Below are 23,142 nucleotides of genomic sequence, written 5' to 3'. Positions count from 1 at the left end.
GTGTTGGTAAAGCCCCTTCATGCTTTAAAAGGAGCGCTAGATGCGTCGATGCAAGAGGCCGCCATGATCTCCCCCGTAACCCTTTCAGACGCCAATCGTTATTTTCGGAAAGAAATTTTTTTTTGTGTCTGAAATATCAATTTACAACCAAATGAGACGAAATCACGTGCAACTTACAATAAAATCGTTATAGTTTATCTTTTACAGACATGTACGCAATTGTGTACAAAGCGTCTCAAAGGTCATGAAACAAGGGGGCTTTCAAACATGAAATCTGTAAAAGCAGTTGCGGTCCTTCGTCAGGCAAAGCGGGACGCGGCACTTTTTACAGAATATTCGGGATCTTCCTCTGCATCCTTCATACTTGCACCTTGATGGGACTGCTTGATCTCGAGCTTCTGGCCAGTGATCCATGCCATCGTAACGGCTATCCGAGCATGGCCGCTGGATGCGCGCTGCCTTCTTGTGCGGAGGATTCATATGAGCATCTTCAATTTCATGTGATGGCCTCCCACGCTTTCTCTTGCTTGGCACAGACGTGATGAGGGCCTCCGCAATCTGCAGGCGGAAATGCATAAGGTCCAGTAGCCTTGACCTCCGCATGTCCGGGTGATCCTGTATGTACTCTAGCCAAGCATTGCATACAGCAATGTCTACAAAATGAAAGAGTGCTCTTAGCGTCCACATCCTTGATTTGATTTTGATCCGGTACAGGCTAAGCAGGAAGTCCATCTTGTCGACGCCTCCCATATTCCGGTTGTACTTGGTAATTACTTCCGGCTGCTCTACAAAGACGTGTTCACGCTTGGCCTTGTCCCATTTTTTTACCTGCTGTTGGTTTCCGATTCCAACGAAGCTGGAAGCCACACATACGCTGCTGTTGTCCTTCCACGAAACCACAACAATATCGTCACTTGTGACATACTCAGTGGAGTATCCTTGCGTTTTCTTTTTCATTACTTTAGCTGGTTCAAGAGGACACTTGCCCAGCCTGTTACTCCGCACAGTCCCTGCGGCGAGAATCTTTTCGTTTCGCAGTTTGCGGAGGAGCGGCACTGACGTAAAATAATTATCAAAGTAGAGTTGATAATTACAGCCAGTTGGGATTCTTTTAGACAGCTGTACTACAACACCAGAATAAAGGCCGTAGTCTTTCTTCAGCTCAGCGGGAATTGTGTTTTCCCCCTGATAAACCGCAAAGTCGTAAAGCAGGCCGCTCCTACCGCAGAGAGCGAATACTTTGATCCCCCAAGGGGTCGGCTTGCCTTTGACATACTGTTTGATGGAAAGTTGGCCTTTGAAGGGAATCATCTGTTCATCAATTGACGATTCTTGTTCAATGGCAAGCTCCAAGCACCGCTGCCTTATCTGATCCAAGAAAGGGCGCACTTTCCACAGGCGATCGTCGTTTTGTTCACCAGGAGCTTCAGCTGCAATATGCAGAGTGTTGCGAAGCTTGAAGAATCTTTTCTCAGAGATGGTCTCGCTGATCAGGGGAACTTTCATGATGGGGTCCCAGTAGAGCCTGACGCGAGGCAGAGCAATGACACCCATCAGAATATGGATACCGAAAAGCTTCCTTATTTCGTCAGCTGTCGTGTTCACATTATTGTGGGTTTCTTGGACGCTGTAAAGATTCGTCTGTTCCGCCATGCACTTGAAAATGGATTCTGGCACGTACCTTGAAAAATACGTGTGCGGCGTACACGTTTCGTCCGGCTCAGGTAGGCAGTCGCCGTGGCCGCTGAAGTCGATATTTGGTGGTGGGTCGAATCTTCTCTTTCTCCACTGAAAGTTCTTCACAACATTTTCCTCTGGACCTCTGTCTTTCAATAGAGGAGTCTGGTGAGCATTTTCTTCGTTTTCGCGTCCAGAGGTTATGCTCTCATCGATTATTCCTTGAGCAACGTCATCTTCGTCATCGCTTTCACCGACGTCGGATGTGTTCCCGGAAGCAATCTTTTCTAGTAATCGGTCGGCCGACTCTTTTGTCGCAGCATGGGGCTTTGCTTTATAAAAAGATATGCAAGGCACTTCCAGAAAGCCTGAAAAAGTCATAATGCGGAACATTAGGCAGCGCGTTTGGCACACGGTCATTTTTTGCTTCCATTGTGACGCTTTGTACACAATTGTAACCATGCACTAATTGTGCTGTTGGCAAGGTGCTGTTTGTGCTTAGGCGAAATTATTTTGACCATACACAGGATAAAGCATTACAAATAGCTTTCATATTTTATTATATCCTCGGGACAAGAAGGAAAGTCAGCGAAAATTGTTAGAATTGCCTTACCTGGCGGTGCCGTCCCGCGCGCTGCCATGTTGTCTGTTCACATGTATATTTGCTTCGCCACTTACTAGATGGCGCTGTAAACACTTAGGTTGTCAGATGAATAGTAGACAAATTGTCTAAATTCATCAAAAATGCAGAGTTTCGGAAACGCTCGTTCTAGACGCCGCGGTTTTGGAATGTGCACAATTGTGTACATGGCGTCTGAAAGGGAGATCATGGCGGCACAGCGCAGCACTCGGCTAGATTTCAGACGCCATGTTCTTCCCAGAAGTGCTGCGCGGCATGTGTCTCGAGCATTTCCACAACAATGTATGGCGCCACTTTTCCCAGGATACCCACCCCTGCCCGTTTCGATCTGGATGAGCATCGTACCGGCGTGCGGTCGTGTATCACTACTGCGTGGTGCACGTTAAAGACCCCAGGCTAGCAGTTGTACTGCACTGGCTAAATTGCTCATCTACAGCTGGGAGACTCGTCGCCCCTGTGAGGCAGACCAAGTTCTAGGCTGTATAAACATACCACACACACAACCCAATTTATTTTCCCAGGATAGAGGCGCTTTATGTGTTGGTCGATAAAACGGCCTCCGCGTGTCTACTTTTCGATAAAACACGCAAAATTGTAGTTAATTATGAATCCTAAAAAAAAAAGATATATATATATAAAAGAAAATCTTGAAAAAAAAGAAAAGAAAAACGAGTTAGGTGTGATTTCTAGAGTAGTTTTATCCCTTGAATCTGGATAAACCATTTCCGGAGCCTGGGTAGGACCTCAGGCTCCGGAAATGATCGGGATTCGGCGGTACTTTGCAAATGATCTTCTGCAAACTCTGTACACCAAATTGAAGAATAATCTCGATATTCGTGATCCTGGAGGCTAACTCAAGACGAATTAAGTGTTTTCCTTTTGTGCTTTTTTAAGACAGAACCGCTTCAGTTTCTTCTTAATAGTTATTTTAAAAGCGCGAGTCTTTTGGGGTGTTTGGTAGGCAGACTCTCAACCCTAACGGCTATTTTTATAGCACGATATGTTTGGGATGACACGCATGCGATACAAAAAGTTGAGGGAAAGAAGTCCGAATATTTTTTTTAATTCTATAAATTATTAAGAGTATTACTAGAACTTTTGAGATATTTTATTTGAGAGCTGAAGGTTCGGTATCGGCATCTCTATGCGACTTCCCGACGACGCTCGTGTGGCAAACGTTGGCGAAAAAAAAAAAAAACTTTTGCCTGGCTTTTTTACGAAAGTTATTCTGGGTGTGAATAAATGCTAATTGTATTCCACTGCCCAGACTATGAACTCCGGAACACATCGCAAGTTCTCATGCACGTAATATGAAACTTCAGGTGTATCGCGAAAAAAACGTTTGTTTCCAGCGTATTCAACTTTCTCCGGTATCACCAGAATGCGAATGAGTAAAATTCTATTGTTATCCTCAGAAACACTAAAACAGGTGTGATATGTCTATCGAGAACTGCATATTGCTGATTTGTAGACGATGCTATAGATGAACGCTGTTACGCGCACAATTCGAAATTTTTGCACAGCCTACTTTCGGGAGCTTGAGTTGCTGGCATTGTACTTAAAGGCTTTATAATACTTATAGTGAACGTACCCAATTAAACTGAAGACTTAATTCATGTATTAAAAGAATTTTCAAGTCTATTAAAAGTGAAATCTCGCTGACTGTGTATAAACACCTACAGCTGCAAGCGTGCAGGTTCTTAGGCACATAAGTTAATAACGGTGCATGAAATTCAAATTAACTAGCTAAAATCGGGTGGATACAATTAACCTAAACATTATTCAAACAACCCTGGTGAGGTTTCGTAAAATCACAACCAGATAAACGAAGATGTCTGCTCTGTGCTTCCGCGGCGGTTCTTTTGAAACCTCGCCCCATAAGTAGTGACCTTCAACCTTCCTCTTTACCGCTTTTAAAAGAAACTACTGAAGGAATGATGACTTGCTTGGACCATTAGGCTGACCTCCGCTTCTTACGGATAAACATAGAATAATAAAAATATGTATATATATATATTGATACAAGATAGTGCCTCGAGATTTGGAACGGCTTATTATATGTGGAATAATAGACATGGTCTAATAACCCACCGCTTCCTATTAACCGAGAAGCACTCATTAAAAAGACGGAAGCGGCACCATAAAAGAGGGAAGAGACCGGCTCTATCATCGTTGGTGTCCTTCGACTTTCGCACGGCTCATTCTGATGAAAAAATGGGAAGGAAAAACATCTACAACAAAAATTCCAGGAATAGCCCTTATTTTCAGAAGATGCTGAATCATACCTCTGGCTTGATTAAGAACTTCTCAGAAGGGTTTCACGCAGGATACGTAACTGACGTCAGCGAGGAGCCAGTAATACATTTAATGTGAACCTAAAGTACGGAAATTCGGTACCTGTACATCGCTACCGCATATGCTTGCAGTTGAAAATAACCGAAGAAAAATAGAAACACCAGTAGAACATATTTTCACTACAACCCGGAGTTTAGATAACAAACGGGTATCAGGTTTACACAGCACTGCTAGGAGCATCTTTTAACCTTTCTTCAAACCTCCGCTCCTACTCAAGAATCTTCGAGTGCGATCTGGCAGCGTTTAGGCTAACTCTGGTTTGCTCTTGCGGTAGCAAAGTAGAAATTTGGGCTAGTTGGTTCATGATCAGTATTTACAGCGCCAAAAAACGACAGGACAAAGACGAGAGTAAACAAGACGAGGCGCCTCGTCCTGTTTACTCTCGTCTTTGTCCTGTCGTTTTTTGGCGCTGTAAATACTGATCTTGCGGTAGAAGCAACACAGATGGCTATGTTTTCGCCCGTATAGCATTGATTCAAAGAAGGGTAAAATTGAATGTTTTTGAATCCTACATCCTGCTAATAACGTGTAAAAGGTGGTTCAGTTAAACCCATGTTCATAAAATGTAACGTGTTACGGAGAATCAAGGGCGCTGCGGCTCTGGGTATCAGCCGATTCGTCCATATGCAAACATGTGGGTAACTCACTGACGTAGCCTTCTTGAGGGTTCGTTAAATACTTTACGGGAACACATCGATTTCGCAATGCGGGCACGGCTCAATCTAGCATTTTCGTTTAAATTGGGCACACCTGAGCAGTGGCGGCGATCGTGCAATCTCCAGTTCGATTATTGATTCCGCACTTCCGCTATAAAGAGCACTTTATGCGCAGCTTCTCACAAGAAAAGAAAAAAAGTTCATTAGCGCCGAGATGTTTCGCTGGCGCCCTCTCACGGCTTCCGTTCGGGACATCTCGGCCGGGACTCGCCTCGCCATGATTGGCAGGATTCGCCTGTTCACGAACCGGCGATTGCGCAGGCATTATCACTATACAGAAAGCAATGATTTGGCCAATCGCGAATGCTGACCGCAGCGACGCTTTTGGTAGCGCACGTCGTTATCAGTCCCTGCCAACTTCAGTAACGCACAACGTTACTAGAACACTCAGTTGGGAAACTCGCCGTCGAACCTTGGGCCGCTGGCGTCCACCGAGACCGAGCTAAATACGACAACACCGCCACTCTTTATCATTTGTCTGTACTGTGGTCACCTCGAGCTTTTAGAAAGCATGTTTTTGCGTAAAAACAAACGGAAAAGACTCTTTTTGTATGAAATGTATTGGAGTTTAGTACCAAATAATGGGCGCGTGATGTTTTTAAAATCTTTAGGTTGCAGGGTTTTGCGGCACAATTAATATCGTTTTTATACAACTATGCCTCACCGGTGCTTTCAGGTAGCGCGTCCCGACCTAGGCGCGTTTTAACTTCGGTAGTAAGTCGCGGCGCGTCCCCTCGGGAGGCGTGGGTGGCACCCCTGTAACCTCTTCCGCTGTATCTGTTTCGGCTCCACAATGGCCGATTACAGCCAAATAGGAGTAACGTACAGTTCCTCAAGTGGCCGCTGCGGGAGAACTGGCGGCGTTGTGTTCGTCATTAGCTCGGTTATCGAGGACAGATGGGGGCCACTTTTTCAGATTAGTCTCTATGGCAGTTTCCCAACTGAGTGTTTTAGTAACGTTGGTAACGCAGAGCGTGGGTTATTATGCGGATGTTTCTTGGTCCTTGATTTCTTCTTCGGTGTTCTCATCGCCCAATGCCGCAATTTCATTGGCCGCAAAAGTGATACTAAAGTGCTGTAAACTCGAGACGCCGCGCGTCGCTTGCGTTCTCATTGACTGTAAAAAGTCGAAATCAAATTCGGGTGTTTTACGTACGGTCAGCACGAAATTAAACCCGAACGCCGGAACGCGTGGCTGTTGATACAGACTGCTCCACCTGGAGGGCCCCTGAGAACTAATGAAAATGCGCCGGGGTGCGAAGGTGCGGGTCCTACTAAAAAGAGCTCGACCCTCGCGCGGCGCGTTTGGGACTTCCGCGTGTCGCCGGTGGCGCGCTGTAGGTGCTGTCACATCCGATACATTTTAAAGCACTGTGACTCGCTTTGTGTATCGGATTCCCTGAAGCGCTGTCATTCATTAAGCGCGAAACACATGTACGACGAAACCGTCCGATCCGACGTGCGGACTGCCGGAATGACCTTGAGGGGCGAGGGTTTTCGTAGCATCGGAGAGCGTTGAAAACCCTCGCCTCCGACCGTCGTATTGCGCGGTCGGACGTCGGATCGGATGGTTTCGTCGTATACATGTGTTTCGCGCTTTATCGCTGTGTGTATCGCAAGGGCGAAATGAAAGTTGAAACATATTCGTGCACAAAAGACCCGTAGTGCTTGATGACGTGTCACTGGGGCTCCGGTGAACAACGTGCCACGCGCGGTTTTTGAGAAATAGTGAAACGCCACAAACGCGAAATAAAATTCGTTTATTCGCACGACCATACACTTTATGAGAAAAAAAATTGCTGCAACAGACCGACGCGGATGCCTCGGTTTTTATGAGCAATGCGCATGTTTTCTTGCGATGTTATCAGTCGCGCTTCTTAAAAAGCGAGGAATTGCTTGCTGACGCTCTCTTTGGTAACCCCCGATATGGCAGGCGTATCAATTCCGGAGCGAAATAAATTCATCACCCTGCCTGAGCAGGGCCTATCGCAAAGTGCTATAGCCAGGTTAAGCGGCCGAACGGTGTCGACCGGTCGACAGTGGGGCGACAGTGCGGCGACAGAAAAGCACCCCGAATAACGGCGCTTACAGCGCGCCACCGGCGAAACAGGGAAGTCCCAGACGCCCCGCGCGAGGGTTGAGAACATCTTAGTAGGACCCGCACCCTCGCACCCAGGTGCATTTTCATTAGTTCTCAGGGGCTCTCCAGGTGGGGCAGCCTGTATCGATGGCCACGCGTTCCGGCGTCCGGGTTTCATTCCGTGCTGACTGTACAAAACCAACGCTGAGCGTCTGGAACGCCCCAGCGGAGTACTGAGGATTAATTTAGACCACATTGGAATCTTTTAACGCGCAACCGAAATTTCAAAGTTTTCCGCAATACGCATCTGTCATATTGCGGGCACCTCGGTCGGGATTCGAAAACGCCACCCGAGGGATCCGTCGGCCGGCACACTGCTTCGGAGCCATCGAGGCAGCTTCTCATTAACTGTATAAATACCAATAAAAACAAGCTGCAGGCTGTACGTATCGTGCAGAAAATGAGAGCAAAATGGCGGATTGTGTCGTCTAAATAGGGAATGATCGTTAAAGGGGAACGCTTCCTCCTGCGTTGCTTCTGAGAGACAGCGTCCTCTGAAGGACAGGTCATGATGAGGGTGAACGCGTGTACAGTCGAATACGACTCTGATTAAAACACGATCTTCTCACTGCCTCAGATAAAAATGTTGGCTTAATTCCGCGGTTGATCCGAAAGCGTACTTTCGCTGCAGCTCGGTAACAGCAGACAATATGCCAGGACAATAAGCTTTCTCTTCGAAGTAGCAAATTAACTTTTTAGCAGGTTGACCTCTTCGTGACTGTGAATAAACAACTATTCTCTCTCTCTCTCTTCAGTTAAATCTGTGGTTCGGAAACCCCGCTAGCTTGCCGCGCTGAGTTGTGCATTTTAATTTCGTTAATTAAAATTGCGTACCTCGCAAAAACGCACGCTTCTACGAACTAATCACGCAACAAGTGTCATTCATAAAGTATACGCATACCGAGCTTGAACGCCAAGAGATTAAGCGTCTCATTCGTAATGGCGCGTCAAATGACTGGGACCAACAGTACGCTTAGTTGATTAAATTGCTATATATCTGAGTGTTCAATTCCCACTGGAAGTTACCCCGTAACTTTAGAATTAATAAATAGATTTTAGTACGGTGTATAGTCTAAAATTCTAGACAATAACATGGCATGGTCTCGAGCACTATACTCATGGTAGTAAAATTTTGGGGTTTCAATTGAAATTACTTTGGTAAATGGTAATTTGTGCGCCAACCTGCCAAGTTTTTTTTATTGGTTTAATTGGAACTTACATTAAGTTTTGTCTTCATATAGAAGCACAATTTCATGCAAGGTTGGCCTGGATGTTGGCTTGCTCACAAGAAAAGTTAAGTGCTGAAAACTTTATCTCCGAGACAACACCTTCATAAAAGGGGGTGTTGGCCTTCTCCTAACGCAAGATAGAGATGCATTAAAATCTAAAAAGAACGCCCAGTGGGGATAGTGGAACTGCGCAGATCTGGCGGCCTTATCTATATAAAAATAACTTATTAAATAAGGAAGAAGGGAATTGTAGTGTATGTCTTACGATGGAGTTCAGCCACATTGGTACGCCTGCGATGCTAGTTTACACCTTTGTTCTCACTAAACGTGAAGCGTTTGAAAATGATTTTACTTTTTCTAGTGCCATTGAATGTAATTACTGATCTTAAGTATCACAGGGAAACAGAACGAGCACAGAGATTAGATATTGGGCGTATCGTAAGAAGTTGGTGAGGAACATTTAGGTAAGTTTAGTTTGCTTTCAGCCCCCCTTTTAAAAAGGAAAAAAAGAAAAACCTTTTTTCAATTTTATTTTTTAAGGAAAGCATTCAATTTTGCGTTTTTGTTTGTATTTCTAAGATGACCCGACTTCAGTCCAGGGTTGCAGGGCAACAGCCGAGGAACGGTGAGAAAAGAGCAGTGGAAGAACGCGATGGCCGTCGCCGATGGACGGCGCTGGAGTCGGAGGCGCACCCGCGCGCGCCTCCCCGGCCAAAGTTGGCAGCTCCGGGGATGCGAGGGGGGCTCGGTCGGAGCGTCCGATCTCCCAGTCGAAGAGCGACGTCGCCGCGGTGGGCTACGAGGGCTTGAGTGGACGGCCGGTGGATATCCCGTCCCGGCCCCGATGCCGCCATCTGGATGCGCCCGCGAGAGTGGACGCGCGTTGCCCAGCGCCCCACGCCGCACCGTCAGCTGTTGCCGCTGCTGCACAGGTGAGCCGCAGATACCGGGACCGCACTGAGCACTCAATGGCGATGCATAACTAAACTGCACGCGATGCTCCTGTAATTATAACCTGTTTTCTTTTTTTTTTCACGCGCGATTATAACATGTTGTTTCATTTATATTGCAAATTGCTTGTTGTGTTTTACTTAAACAACGTCTTCCGAGCTATGAAGTGTATATTCAGGTTGGGTAATAATTCTCGCTGCTTATTCAGGTTGTATGATAACCCACGGGCCGACATTATTCGAGTTAAATACATAAATAAACAAATAAACCCGTTATTATAAATCCTTCCCAGTAGCTTTCTCATCTTTCGATAATTCGATACGAATATAGACTGAACAATAAAAGAAAGGCATCAGTGATGTTGAATAAAGAGGCAGGAAGACGTAGGTGTACCTTTAGAATATATTATTACGCTAGTTCGTGCTGTAGATGAGCAATTTTCACAGTGCTGTACGACAGCTACTCCTGGGGAAGTGCATCGAACAGTGTAGTAACGACACGACCGCACATCGGCACGATGCCCATATCGACGCTCGATTACCGATTTTGGATGATGGACGCTACCCATTGAATTGGTACTGCAAAGAGCGTTCCCCCACGAATTTTTCACGCGCGCAGGGACAGCTCAGCGAGTGAAACCAAGTGGTCAATGTCCTCTGTGTCCTGCCGGGAACCTCTCCATTTGTTAGTTTTCTTCCTTTGACTGTATCCATTAGCTCGTACAGTGTTCTGTGGGGAAGTAGGCACGGGGAATCCTTTCGACGTTGGGGCAAGACATGAAGTGTGTTTTCTTTATTTATATCCGCGATATTGACCCATCACGTGCACTGCAAGGTAGAATAGATGCCCAGGTAAATATAGTTCTTTAATTATCGCGCGGGTATTTTGAGCGGCTGGACAATGAAGTTTCAGAGCGCCGCATTTATTTTTAATATACCCCTTTCACAAGGGCGTGTCATCTAGTAGCCACCGTACTTTGATCACATACTCTTAAGAGAAAGAAAAAAAGGTCGAAAAAGGTAGAAACAGCGCGTGTTCCTCCCTGCTACTAAGGCGCCCCCAAGCGGATTCCATAAGAAGGGAGGAACAACATGTTTTCCTTTTTCTCCATGCAGACGGGAGGAAATTTGCGCCGTTCCGCTGCCCCTTTTGGTTTCGCTTTTCGGGCGCGTCGCACCGTCGCGTTAAATAAACGCTGTTGAGCTGAGTGAGCGCCAGTGGCAGCATAGGTCAACCGTAATTCAATATCCCAATCCAAAGACGTAGAGCCCCTCGGTGGCACTGAAGTTTTTACCACTAATTTTGTCAAACAATGAAACAAAGTCGTTAGAAGCAGCGAAGTTTCCGAACAAAGCAAGTAGTGCTACGTACAGGCTAAAATGATCGCCTGGTTATGTATTCGAAAGTTCCTCCGAATATAGGGGGCAGTGCGGAATTTAAAGATGTCGGCCACCGGGTCGCTGTGGGCATTGTAAGTCAGTGAAATCAACGAGTTTTGCGATACAAAGTGCTGGACGATCGACCTCGGAATTTTATTATTTCACTTTTTAGGATGCACGGGCTGCTAATCAAACATTCGGCAGCACCTTTTAGGTGCAAGTCGGGCAACGCAAGGATAAAAACAATCGGCACCGACGCGTCGAAAGCGGAATTGTTCCGCAGTGGGCATTGTGGTTCAGCAAGAACGACCAGCCTTCCGACACAAAGTGTGGTGCAATGGGCAATCGATTTATTTATGACCCACGGGCGGCCAGGACATTAGAGAACACCCACCGGCTCACTGGTCGGGCAAAGTAAGCGTGAAAAAATAAACACCGCGACCCCATTGACGCGCCGCACGTATCATGGATGCTAAACAAGACACCATCCGGTTAAACACGATTTATTTTATGTTGCGAGTGTTGATCGCGAACAAACAATACATTAGAAGACCACACGCCAATAGGAGACGTTGCGCGAGACGAGCGGACGAACCTTAACCGATGCCCTCTTTGGGTAAGTGTCAAAAAACGTGCGGGAACGACGAACGAACGCAGGCAAGCAAACCACAGCTTAAGAAAAAAAAAAAAACGCTTTTGAAAGGTTTTTTGGCGTTTCAAGAGCTCCCTGAGCTCATGAAGAACGGTTTCGCCTCAAGCGCTATCGCACCCTGGCTCTCCAGAAAGGCCACTGGGCAATAAAAAAACTCTGGCATCAAAAAAGAAAAAAAGTTTAGAAAATTTTTTCTAGGGTTTAACATAGAGCCTTTTTAGGGTGTGCTTAAAAGAACTTTCCAGGGTTCAAAATATGGACAAGCCGAAAAAACCCTTAGTGTCTTTCTGACGAGAATTTATTTGAGTGTAGCCTTACGGCAAGTTAGGGAACATAATACAAAAAAAAAAAAGGTGTTTCGCATAATCTAATAAGGTATACACTCAAATTGGGTTGCTGCGTTGTCATTTTACAAGCACGAATAGCCCTACTGAAGCTCAGAATTATTCGCATACATTTTGCTCAGTACAAAAAGCGTTTCATGCAACATAGGATTGCGGTGTTTTAAGGTCTGTTCACACGATGCATCTTTTAGGCGCGCAGCAGTTTCGCGACACTCAAGTTTCGCGAAATGTGCTCGTTCACACGTACCGCTTCACGTGCAACAACGATGACGTTTAGACTCGCGAAAATAGTTTGGGTGTTGACCATAAAGTGGCGCTTCAGTTGAAAGCCAACATCATCATCATCACCATTAGCCATTCAGCGTCGTGTTCTCCATCTCCCGCCACATTCTAAGAGTCAAAACGCAGGCGAGCTGGTGAACAATCATAGTTAAGAAATAAAACCTTAAGACAAGGAAACAAAAAGGGACATACACGCCACCGTCTTAAAACCAGCACAGCATATAGCTGTCATTTACTTCCATTTGCTTAATTTACTCTTAAATTGTCATTTACTAGTTGTTGAATTGTCATTTACTGCCATTTACCTTGAATATGTATAATTTGGATGGCGGTTGACAAAGAAGAAGACTGTTGTAGAAGTAAATGAGAGCTGTACGCTGTAGTGGTTTTGAGACGGTACTGTGTACGTCCCTTTTTGTTTCCTTGTCTCAAGGATTTATTTCTTAATTATGACTAAAAATAGACGCGAATTATCGTCATCACCAATTACGTCTTCGTCCATCGCTGGATTTTTTTCCGATATGCTACTCCCTTTTCATTCAGTGGTGCTTGACGTGCTTGCGGAAGCGCCGGCAGTATCCATCGTTCGTGGTTTCGGTTTTTTTCGGAATTGGCTCGGCTACAACACCGGCAGTGAAGTGGTCTTCTTAAACAGCTCGCTCCCCCCTCAAAGGCCACGTGAGAGCGTTTCTGAGCGGCCATTGGCGGCGCCCTCAGAGTGATTGACAGGAGTCGGCAAAGTTTCAGCAAAAGCTCGCTCCAGAAGCGAGGTGTGCGCGCAACTTTTTTTAGATGCGCGCATCCTTTTCGGACTCGTTCAGACGGCGCAGCCGTTTCGCGAAACTACTTTTCGCGACACTAGATGCGCTAGAAAAATGCATCGTGTGAACGGGCCTTTAGAAACACCGCAATCATATGCGATCCTTTTAGACGGATCCAAAAATACGGAGGAGGCTATCCCTAAATTCATAACACTCTATTGACGTCCAGCAGAATGTTATCGATTCCCTAGAGGGTTATCTATGCTATACTCGATATCGAGCGAACTCAAGACGTAGCAGCGATCGCTCGGTCGCTACTTCGACCAACACGTCTTTGCACTCCTAATAAAAATTAAAAAAATAAGTTCTGTGTAAAACAACATATTTAATCGCGAATTGCATTCGAAGAAACAGGCCGGTTACAAAGGTAGCCACGTCAAGCTTGCGAGCGAAAGAAAGCGATGCATAGTCGCTACGCGCACGCATGCATGAAAACCGCGATTAGGTCGCCATTACGTATGTGGCGTACTTACATTTGTTCTATCCCAAGATTAAAGCTACACTTAACCCACCTTTGTTGTGGGAACTAGTCTTCCAATTCTACACGGGAGCACTTGTTGGCCATCCGCCACCCGTCACAACTTCCGTTTAGGGCCAATGCTATCCCGTCAAGCCCGGCAAGCGTGGAGCAGCGACGGTGATCACATCGACTTTTGCGCTTTCACTGTCACCGTCACGTCCGAAGGCAGATGTCCCCCAAGGGTCATGCTACCACCGAGCACACGCAGGTCATGAAGAAGACGTTTTCCGTGTCAAGCAGGAGCGGAGCCTCTTGGGGACAAACCCATGCCGCTATGACCGAACGAGCAGCGACGGGCGGCGGTAACGAGCGGACGCAGGCAGTACTTTCTTCGACGTCTTGATTACAGCGGTGGGGTTTTGTAGCACGTCACGATACCCGTTTATCATACTTTCGCCGGATAATATTACTTCCGGCGGTGTTCGTGAGCCTCCGTCATCCACGTTACGAGCATGCACAAGCGACACAAAACCCCCTCTTTGCGTTTTTGAAGCTGGCCACCGGGGCGGCGACACCGTAGCTGGAACATGCGAATGACATTAGGTTGCGCGCGTCACGCTCGTGGCTTCGGTTGCTTCGACGTTATGGTGACGTCGCGATCAAGACAGGCAGATTCTGCTGCCGTGTGGCAGCGCGTCTTCTGTGCTACCTTCGGTTTTGTTTCCGGTTAGCAAGTGCCACACTACGTTCAACGTGGTTTTGTATTTGAAGCTGTCATCAAGGTCGCCATGGCAGCGTTGTGCGTTGTGAACGAATACTTAGATCGTCGCCGACGTCGCCATCTGTTTCGCGCACCAGTGGGGTAAAAAGAAGGTGAGAGGAAGAAAAGTAAAAAACGCAGGCGAGCTGGCGAACGACATCCATAGTAGCCCTGAGACGTAGGAACAATAAAAGAAATGGACAAAACAACGAAGTCTCTAACATAGCTTGAAATTAAGTTAACAACCATCGCCTTCCATACATGTCCTATATACAAAATCCCGCACCTTTCCAAGTGCGGGATTATCTCGCAATCCTCTCTCTATATATTTTTTTTCTTGTCCTTTTGTGTTCGGGTTTGTGTTCCTTTGTGCTTCGGGCTTGTATGCTTTTGTGATTCGGGTTTGTATGCAGTTGTCGATATAGGTTGAAGGTTAGGGTACACTGTGTAGTGGGCGAGGCAGTCCCTTGAATTCTGAAAGAGGTCTGGGACATGTATATGAGGCGATGGCTGTTAAATAAATTTCAAGCTGTGTTAAAGACTTTGTTGTTCTGTCCGTTTTTTTTTTTTTTTTCATTGTTCCTACGTTTCAGGGCTACTATGGAAGGTGAGATGGCTTACCGTTGCAGATGACATTCTTTTTACGGTGCGATTAATCGGCCAGCGGATAGTCATGTTGGCACATTGATCTCAATCGTAGCTCCTATTGTACTGTGGCCAACGTAACCGTCGTCTGCAGTGCCTTGTTAGCCGTTCTTCGAAAGAGATTGCACTCTGAGCGTACGACTGAACAGGCTTGAAATATCGCAGAAAAAAGGCATGTCTCTCATGTACGTGTATTTATCGAGAGTTTGGATTGTAAGCTCTATGCTAAATAAACCCAGGTGCCAGGTGACTTGCTTCGTGTTATATAGCCGTATTGTTTATTTAATTGCCTAGTGGCTGAGAAAGAAAAAAAAGAAAACGCTGGTGACCTAGTAATACATATATATATATATATATATATATATATATATATATATATATATATATATATATATATATATATATATATATATATATATATAAAATGCTGTTGTCTTAATGAACAGAATGTTAGAGCGCAAACGAGCTGCTGGTAGTTGGACATAGTCAAAACACCGCAAGACTGGGAAAAAAATATGATGTATAGTCGGTAAAAGTGTATGACTTCATATCTATACAGATCGTGATCGGGCTCTAAAAAACATTTTCCCGAGATTTACTGGGCCAGTTTATCAAACGAGGGCTCTCACGCATCTGCAGATTTTTATATGTTTTAGTGATAAGAGGATCTTATATGTTGTCCTTTCTTTGCCTGTTGTAGTGAAAAGCCCGATTTTCAAGACTATTCACGATTACATTAAAGCCAACTACGGAGTAATGTATAATAATTAGCAACTTTCTACGACATCCGCGAACCGGTGTTTTCGCGACCTTTCGAAGTAAATTGGGTTATTTTCAAAAATAAGGTTGTTGGCTTGGTGCATACACATAGGTGCCCACTATATGAATTTGCACTGACTAATCCAACCCATTGTATAATAAAACTTTAAGTTCATTGTATAACAAAAACAAAATATCGACATTTCGAAAAAGCAACGCGATCTACTTATCCTGTGTTTGGGACCCTTACTATCCGCACTTTGGAACTAAATGAAAAACTTTAAATTATCGAAATAATGTTTTTATCAAGACTTAGAGATATTCTTGCGCAATAATCTGACAAAATCATAGGAGCTTATGTCACCCAAGACTAGTCCTAGAACCATAAATTTGAACGACCACAAGGGTGAGTAAGTCAGGAAGAGTAACTGCCCTGAACTGTTGAATGACTACTTTTCTCCCCATATTTACAAGCGAACCACCATATAATGTTCCAACCCTACCTGAAGAGTTTTATGATCTTATGCCACCAATTACTGTTAAAGAAAGTGAAATAGTTCAACTTATTTAGAAACTTAAACTTCCACGCTCAGTAGGCCCTAAAAATATTAATGCATGATAAAAAAAGTCAGCTGCTATTTCCAGCAAAGTTCTTAATCTCATCTTTAACCAGTCACTCTCCGAAAGCTGTCTACCTTCTGATTGGAATTTCGGTAGGGTTGTCCCATTTTACAAGCAGGGATTTCAATCTTCAGCCTCTAACTATTGCCCCATCATTTTAACCTCTATATTGTTCTGACTCCTAGAGCATATCCTGTATTCGCACATCATGACTCACCTGTATTCAAACAATGTTCTCTTTCGACATCACCATGGCTTCCGCGAGGGCTTGTCTTGCGAGACCCAGCCGTGCGAATTCGTTCGCAAGTTGCGTACTTACCGTGAACGTCACGTACAATCTGACACCTAGTTTCTGGACTTCTTACAAGCCTTCGACCGTGTTCCTCATCAATATCGTCTCTTCAAGCTACCGTTTCTGCAATTAGACCCTTTAGTACTTTAAGGGATCAGTCATTATGTCGCATCTCGCGTTCAATATACCGTCACTAATGATCCCGAATCGAGACTAATAAGCGATTCTTCAGATGCTCTCCAAAGTTCCATTCTCGTCCCCCTCCTTTTCTTAATTTTCATTACCGATCTTGCTTGTACTATTTCCTCAAAAAACGACGTTTTGCAAATGATTACGATTGAATCTGTAAAGTACAACTCTCAACTCATAATCATCTAAAGGAAAATTGGCCTCTGGTTAGGAACAAATTAAAGTTCTAATTACTTCAATTCATCAGAAAACTGTCATTTAGAGTACATCAGTATACTATAGACAACGTATAACAAGGAAGCCTTACGACTAATCAGATTACTATTTCCAGAATGATATCGTCATGACCCCGTAAAATGCGAGAAATTAAATTCAGTGACATATGTATGTACACTGTGATGACAATACTGGTTGCTAAAGACTTGATAAAGAAATTTAAGAAACGAAAAAAAAAAAAAAACTTTCAGCCTTTTCACTTGGGTGAAGAAGGAAGACCAGCGAAGCTGCACTGTGGTGGGAATGAACTAATGGCCCGCCGTAAGTCCTCAAGCCAGAGTGGAAAGGCTGGAAAGGATGCGCCGTCCATGAGCAACGGCGGCAACCAGACAACCGGCAAGCCGGTTGTCTGGTTGCCGCCGTCGTTTATTGATGGCGGTAGCTGTCCAGAGTTTCGGGTCATCATTTGTTCGCTGACGGACACGATACTGGGGAAGCTAGCCCTTAACAGCTCCGCTGTAATAAACTATTGACACTGCTTAATACAGATATAATTACATAAAGATCATAACGTTAACCAGAAATATTCATAACAAAGTGTCTTCGATATCACAAAATAAAAAAAAAATGGCCATATGACTTTCAGGTTTAGTCATAGAAATTACGCAATGCAGTATTTAAATAATGATCGTTCAGGTTTGTTCAGAAGATACCTAACAGTGGTTTCTGAGAGTGAACCAAATGTCGTTCACTAATTGACCTCATAGTATCAGGTTGTCACGTCATGTCACTACGTCACGGAACGTCAGATCAAAGGGTCACATGATCTCGTGACCACTTCGCGCGACGTCATAATGTCAAGCTTTGATGTCACGTAAAACTGTGCCACGTGACGTGACGTCACGGGACATCACGACTTGACACCGTGCCATGTAACCTGATGTAAAGTGACTTGTTCATGTGACGTGACGTCACAGCACCATGTCGGGTTGTCACGAGAATTCAGTTTGTGTGTACACACCATATCGACTTTCACAATAACCTTTTGCGGAGAAACGCTACCCAGGTGACCAACAATATACGACTATATGTGGCGATCTAACGTGTTGCATAACTATACACTTAAACAATTTCTCTACTATATATAGCAGGAAAATGCACAAACGAATAGACGGACAGGCATATTTCTAGACCCTATTTAACCCCAAGCTGAGACTGCGGCGGCCTCCCTTTCATAACCTGATTCATCTCTACACGCGAGAATGTGGGCGAGAACGTGATCACGTGGCGAAGGATCGACCTACGACTGGTGCAGCGCGCTGGGGGCTTCCACCCCAGTCTCAGCTTATAACCGATTCACACGATGGACTGAATCGCGATCTTCGTCCGCGGTCCGTGTATCACGTTACCGTCACATTACCGATTCCTGCGATCCGCGCCTCGTCCGCGGGCGCGCGGACTAATAAAGTCAAGCGCCTTTTCACTCGCGGAATTTGGGCTGGAGATTGACTTGAAAACTGTTTAGTCTGGCAACGGTACAATGTTCTCTTTTTTTTTTTTTTTTTTTTTCGGACGGTTAAACGAAAATGGCGCATCGTTGTGGTTTGAACGTTCGCTGGTTCATTTTGTCGCGCGCTTCTTGGTTCCACGCGTGGAAGAAACTGCAGACTCTTTGCCCGGCTGCCGCGACAGATGTTCCTGTACCCCTCCGGGTGCGTGTCAAGAAGCTCCCGTCAAAACTCGGCTAGCACGCCGGGATAATCCTTGCACGTCCAATCAGCCTTTCAGCGAGCAAGACCTTTCTTGTGTCTGCAGCACGGCATAAGATACCGTGGTCTGCAGTGTACCTGAGGGATGTTCACGAGCGCGGAGTGCGTGAAGGCACCTCCAAAGTTCCGGGTTCGCACAATGACATTCCGCGAACCCAAAACTTCGTCACTTCTACGCCGAAGCCTTCTCGAGCGGGACCATGCCTGTGCCACTGTCGTGCCTTGGGCTAGTAAAGCTAGTGGCGCTTCGCGCAAAGTCTATAACGGTGTTCTGTCTCGACATGCACGTAACAGCGGAGTACGATTTTTTTTTCGAGGTAGCAAACGTCGATTTCTCTCCTGGACAACGGCGCCACGGTGCGATGCTGGGGTTTCGCGGGACTGTGGGGTGGCGAACAGGTTCGGTCAGTTGTCGCTGCCGTCTGCTCGTCGTCTCGCTTTTGGGAATACGAATGGGAGACGGACGAACCGCGGACATGCCGTCACGTGATCAATTCTTCCGCGGATCAGTCCGTCCCGTGAATCGGCCATTAGCGGTAAACGGAGCATAAGATTGGGGGTCCCGTTAAAACGCATTTGCCGTAAACTCCCGAGAAATGCGCCCTACCCCCACCCCACCCCTATTTTGACTTGATTCGATATTTCCTTTTAAACACCGATAGATAGTCCCCTCCTAGTAATCGTAGTATTGTGATCAACGATGACCTCGACGTAATTGCGTCTAGTTAGCTATGTCTGGATATAATCTAACCTTGCTGACTGAGAAGTACAGTTATATTCGCTTCTTTGCCCCTCGCTGCCATAACAAGTTTGGCAAAACACCTAATACAAAAAATGATCTCTTTCAACTTTTTTTTTTATTGCACACAGCGAATTGGCGCATTCCTTATTTTCACCCAATTTTCTCTCGATTGTAAAAGGGATATCTCTCGGAATATAACGGTAGCTTTTTGCATTTTGTATTGCAAGACACACTTTATTCTACAAAAATAGTTTTTTCTTTAGCAAAGTGACCACGCCAACTTAACTGGGCGTGGTAGTGTGTAATTTAAAAATGTCCCCTCTTTAGAATTAACCATATTTTAGATTATTTGTATTTGATTTTATATTTCTGTATAAGGTTATTTTCGTACACAAATATTTCCAACATGTTTTGCTTAATATTTGTTTATTCATTGGCAAATGCCGGCATCTGGGAACAGACCTCTACGAACCGTTTTCATGTGACGGTTGCCATGTTCATATATGGCGTAATTGGGTTGGCTGACAAAACATAACGCATATAGTTTGAAGATAGCTACACCAAAAAAAGTATGGGCAAAAAAAGTTTAACCATTGGCACGAGCCCCTGGAATTCTAGAGCCTTCCAGTGGGCCGATAAAGCGATTTGCAATTTTTCCCAAACTCAGTTACGTCAGAATTCAACATGGCAGCAGCAACAAAGAAACGGTTTATAGTGGTGCACGAGGGCATAACCTAGCACAGCAGTGGTTTGTTGAAACAAAGCAGAACAAACTGCTTAACATCAATTGGTATTTTATATTAATTATAAAAAAGGTTATCATTCCGTGTTCGTCATAACACTGTACATCTCCTAAACTAAGTCAAGTTGGAAAAGTGTGTCTAGGGTTTAAAAAAATGCACTACCTTCTCCAAAAAAGTAATAAATCAAATAGCCTATAGCATTGGTCTCAATAATTGTATAACAAAGTCACCTGAATAAGTTCTAAAACACATTATGCTGAGATGGGTGTTGTAATAGGATTATTTAAAAAACAAAAACAAATGGATGAAACATACCTATTTAACGTATGTCAAACATGATGTGACACTAATGCATTTCGTACCGTTGTCGGATAATATAGCTAGCACGGTCAGATCTTAGTAGATAGATAAGGTAAGTTATTTTCGTATGAAATTATTGACCTACTCTCATAAAACTTTAGCCCCGTGTTATGCTCAACGCGACATGCCACCGACCAACCTACATCGCCTTTCAAGCATTCTAAGAATTAGTTTTCATTTTGCAGTTATCCATTTGAAGACTGAACAAATGAATGATTATTTCTTAATAAAAAACTTTCAGAGCTGGGTTTTATGAGATACCCCTGTTTTTGAAGATGCTTCATATTTAGGTTTATACATATATATATTTTTTTGATCTAGTTTCATGCTCATCTAGAACGTGCTGTAGCTTGTTTGGTTAAAAGCCATTAAAAAGAGAAAGACATACAAAAATGCAGTTTTCCTACGAACCTTTCCTAGCACTCAGATTCCAGGGCGCTTACATTGAAATGCGCATGGACATTCTTAGCGTCCAAGCGACTATGCAGAAAAAGGAAATAAATCGTTACACCGCCGTTTTTTTAGAGCGCGTTTGCGGAACGGTTAACTCTAAGTAATTTCAAGTAACTAAAGTAGATCCTTACCGGAAAACGACACTGCAGCGATGTCCTTCGTGCTGAAGGCTGCTGTGGTGCTTTCTCACATTGTCACATCGGACCATTAAACAGTCGGGCGTCTTAAGGTGTTTAAAGACGCATCACGCGACACAACTTTAATCATTAAGAAATCCCCTCCCCCGATCCGCGAAAACGAAAATCTGTGTTGCGGTAAGCAGTACACACACCGTTACATATGATACTTGTAGCTAGGGTTCACTCCCTTGTATAATGCCCCTTGGGCCTTCAAGAATAATAAATGATGATGATGATATGTAGCTAGGAAGCCAGGTCAAAACGTCAGACTTCAGATTGAGTCACTGCATAATTCCTGATAGCTTAAGAAACGTAGGGTATGGTGAGTGTCGACCATCTTATTATGTCTTCGCAGCCAATCATATTTCGGCATCAGTTGAAGAGAACACCGAAAAACAAATCACACACCAAGAAACAACAATAGTAGCTTTGGGAACAAACAATGATCCTCCGTAGCAAAGACTTTGCACACGCCTAAAGAATAGAAACGATACTCAACTCGATTGCCAGCGCAACCTGCGGCGAATTTTATCCCACAATGCAGCAGAAGATATACGCATTAACCTTCTTGGTTTCCCATTAGGAAAATGTATGCTTTCGAAATTCGTCATTCTAGCACTGTGAGCTATGTGCCCCACAAGAATCCCAATTCCGGTTCCTAAGGTCGACCTACAGAATCGTCCTTTCCTTCTCTCCATTCCCTTTCACACTCTATGCCCCTCCTCTCCCCAGAAGTGCGGGTCTCTGAGCTACTCCCCGCAAATAGGAGGAGGGTCTCCCTCTTTTTTGAATGGAAAGGAAGAATTGAGGGACAGTTTTCACTTTTCTGGTTGTTCGTCGGCCTTTAAGATACAAACCTGTATAAAAAAAAAAAAAAAAAAAAATATAGCCGAGGTTTTAGAACGAGGCTCTTGGGCGCCCGTTTCCGGCCGGAGCGGCGTCGCCGTCACCGTCGGTGTAACAGGGCGCGTTGCATTATGGGAATAATGAAACCAGGAGTAACCGCGTGTTGCACTATGGAAAAATTTCCCTGATAGATTTAGCGGAAAAATTTTCCCGAAAAATTTAGCGGAAAAAATTTCCCCGCTTATTTTAGCGGGAACATTTCCCCGCTAAATCTAACACAAAAAAATGTCTTCGCTAATATAGCGAACCCCTCTATATCTAGCGGAAACTTTTCCCCGCTACATTTAGCGGGGAAATGTTACCGCTAAATTTAGCGGAAAAGTTTCGCAAAATTTAGCGGGAAATGTAGCGAAAATTTCTCGCTAATGGGAGAGGAGCAGGAGACGAGAATGAAAAGGTAAGGAGGGGGAGGAGGGCATACCCTCCCCTCCTCTTCCTCAAGAGCTGCGCTCTAATTCGACATTACAGAGAATTGTAAACGTCTTTCATTTTTAGGGTTGTCTTTTGTTTAGGGAAGAGAGATTATCATCTGGTTTGGAAGAGACTGAAAATAAAGAGTGATTAAAAACTGCCACAGTAAGTTTTCCTTACCCTCTCACTCCCTGAGATATTTTGTGTGCAACACGGACCATTCCAGCAGTCAAAAAAGTAACCGTGTAAAATTTCAAGACGCTTTCTAACACATTCATTTTATTATCCTCAATTTTGATTTATTAAAAGTACTTATTTATTTATTTGGAAAGCTAGCCCCTCCACAACTGTAAGGGTAATTTAAAAAAAATAATAAGAATAGAAAAAACAGTGGTTAACACAGGGAAGAGCTATTTAAAGTAACTGAATAACCACTACGAAGTTCTCAAAA

At 44.6% G+C, this 23,142-nt stretch overlaps 1 protein-coding gene across 1 annotated transcript; it reads right to left on the bottom strand.

Moving 5' to 3' along the window:
- Nucleotides 1-261: 261 nt before the first annotated feature.
- Nucleotides 262-2,318, bottom strand: LOC120847633 (piggyBac transposable element-derived protein 3). Its single transcript, XM_042291527.1, has 2 exons — nt 2,291-2,318; nt 262-2,045 (listed from the first exon to the last, which is right to left on the bottom strand). Exons 1-2 carry the CDS (start codon nt 2,316-2,318, stop codon nt 262-264), a joined length of 1,812 nt encoding a protein of 603 aa, XP_042147461.1.
- Nucleotides 2,319-23,142: the final 20,824 nt, after the last annotated feature.

The sequence above is a fragment of the Ixodes scapularis genome, unplaced genomic scaffold (assembly GCF_016920785.2).
Source record: "Ixodes scapularis isolate PalLabHiFi unplaced genomic scaffold, ASM1692078v2 PGA_scaffold2__306_contigs__length_199485367, whole genome shotgun sequence".
NCBI classification, from domain to species: Eukaryota; Metazoa; Arthropoda; class Arachnida; order Ixodida; family Ixodidae; genus Ixodes; species Ixodes scapularis.
This window is presented reverse-complemented; position numbering and strand designations above follow the sequence as displayed.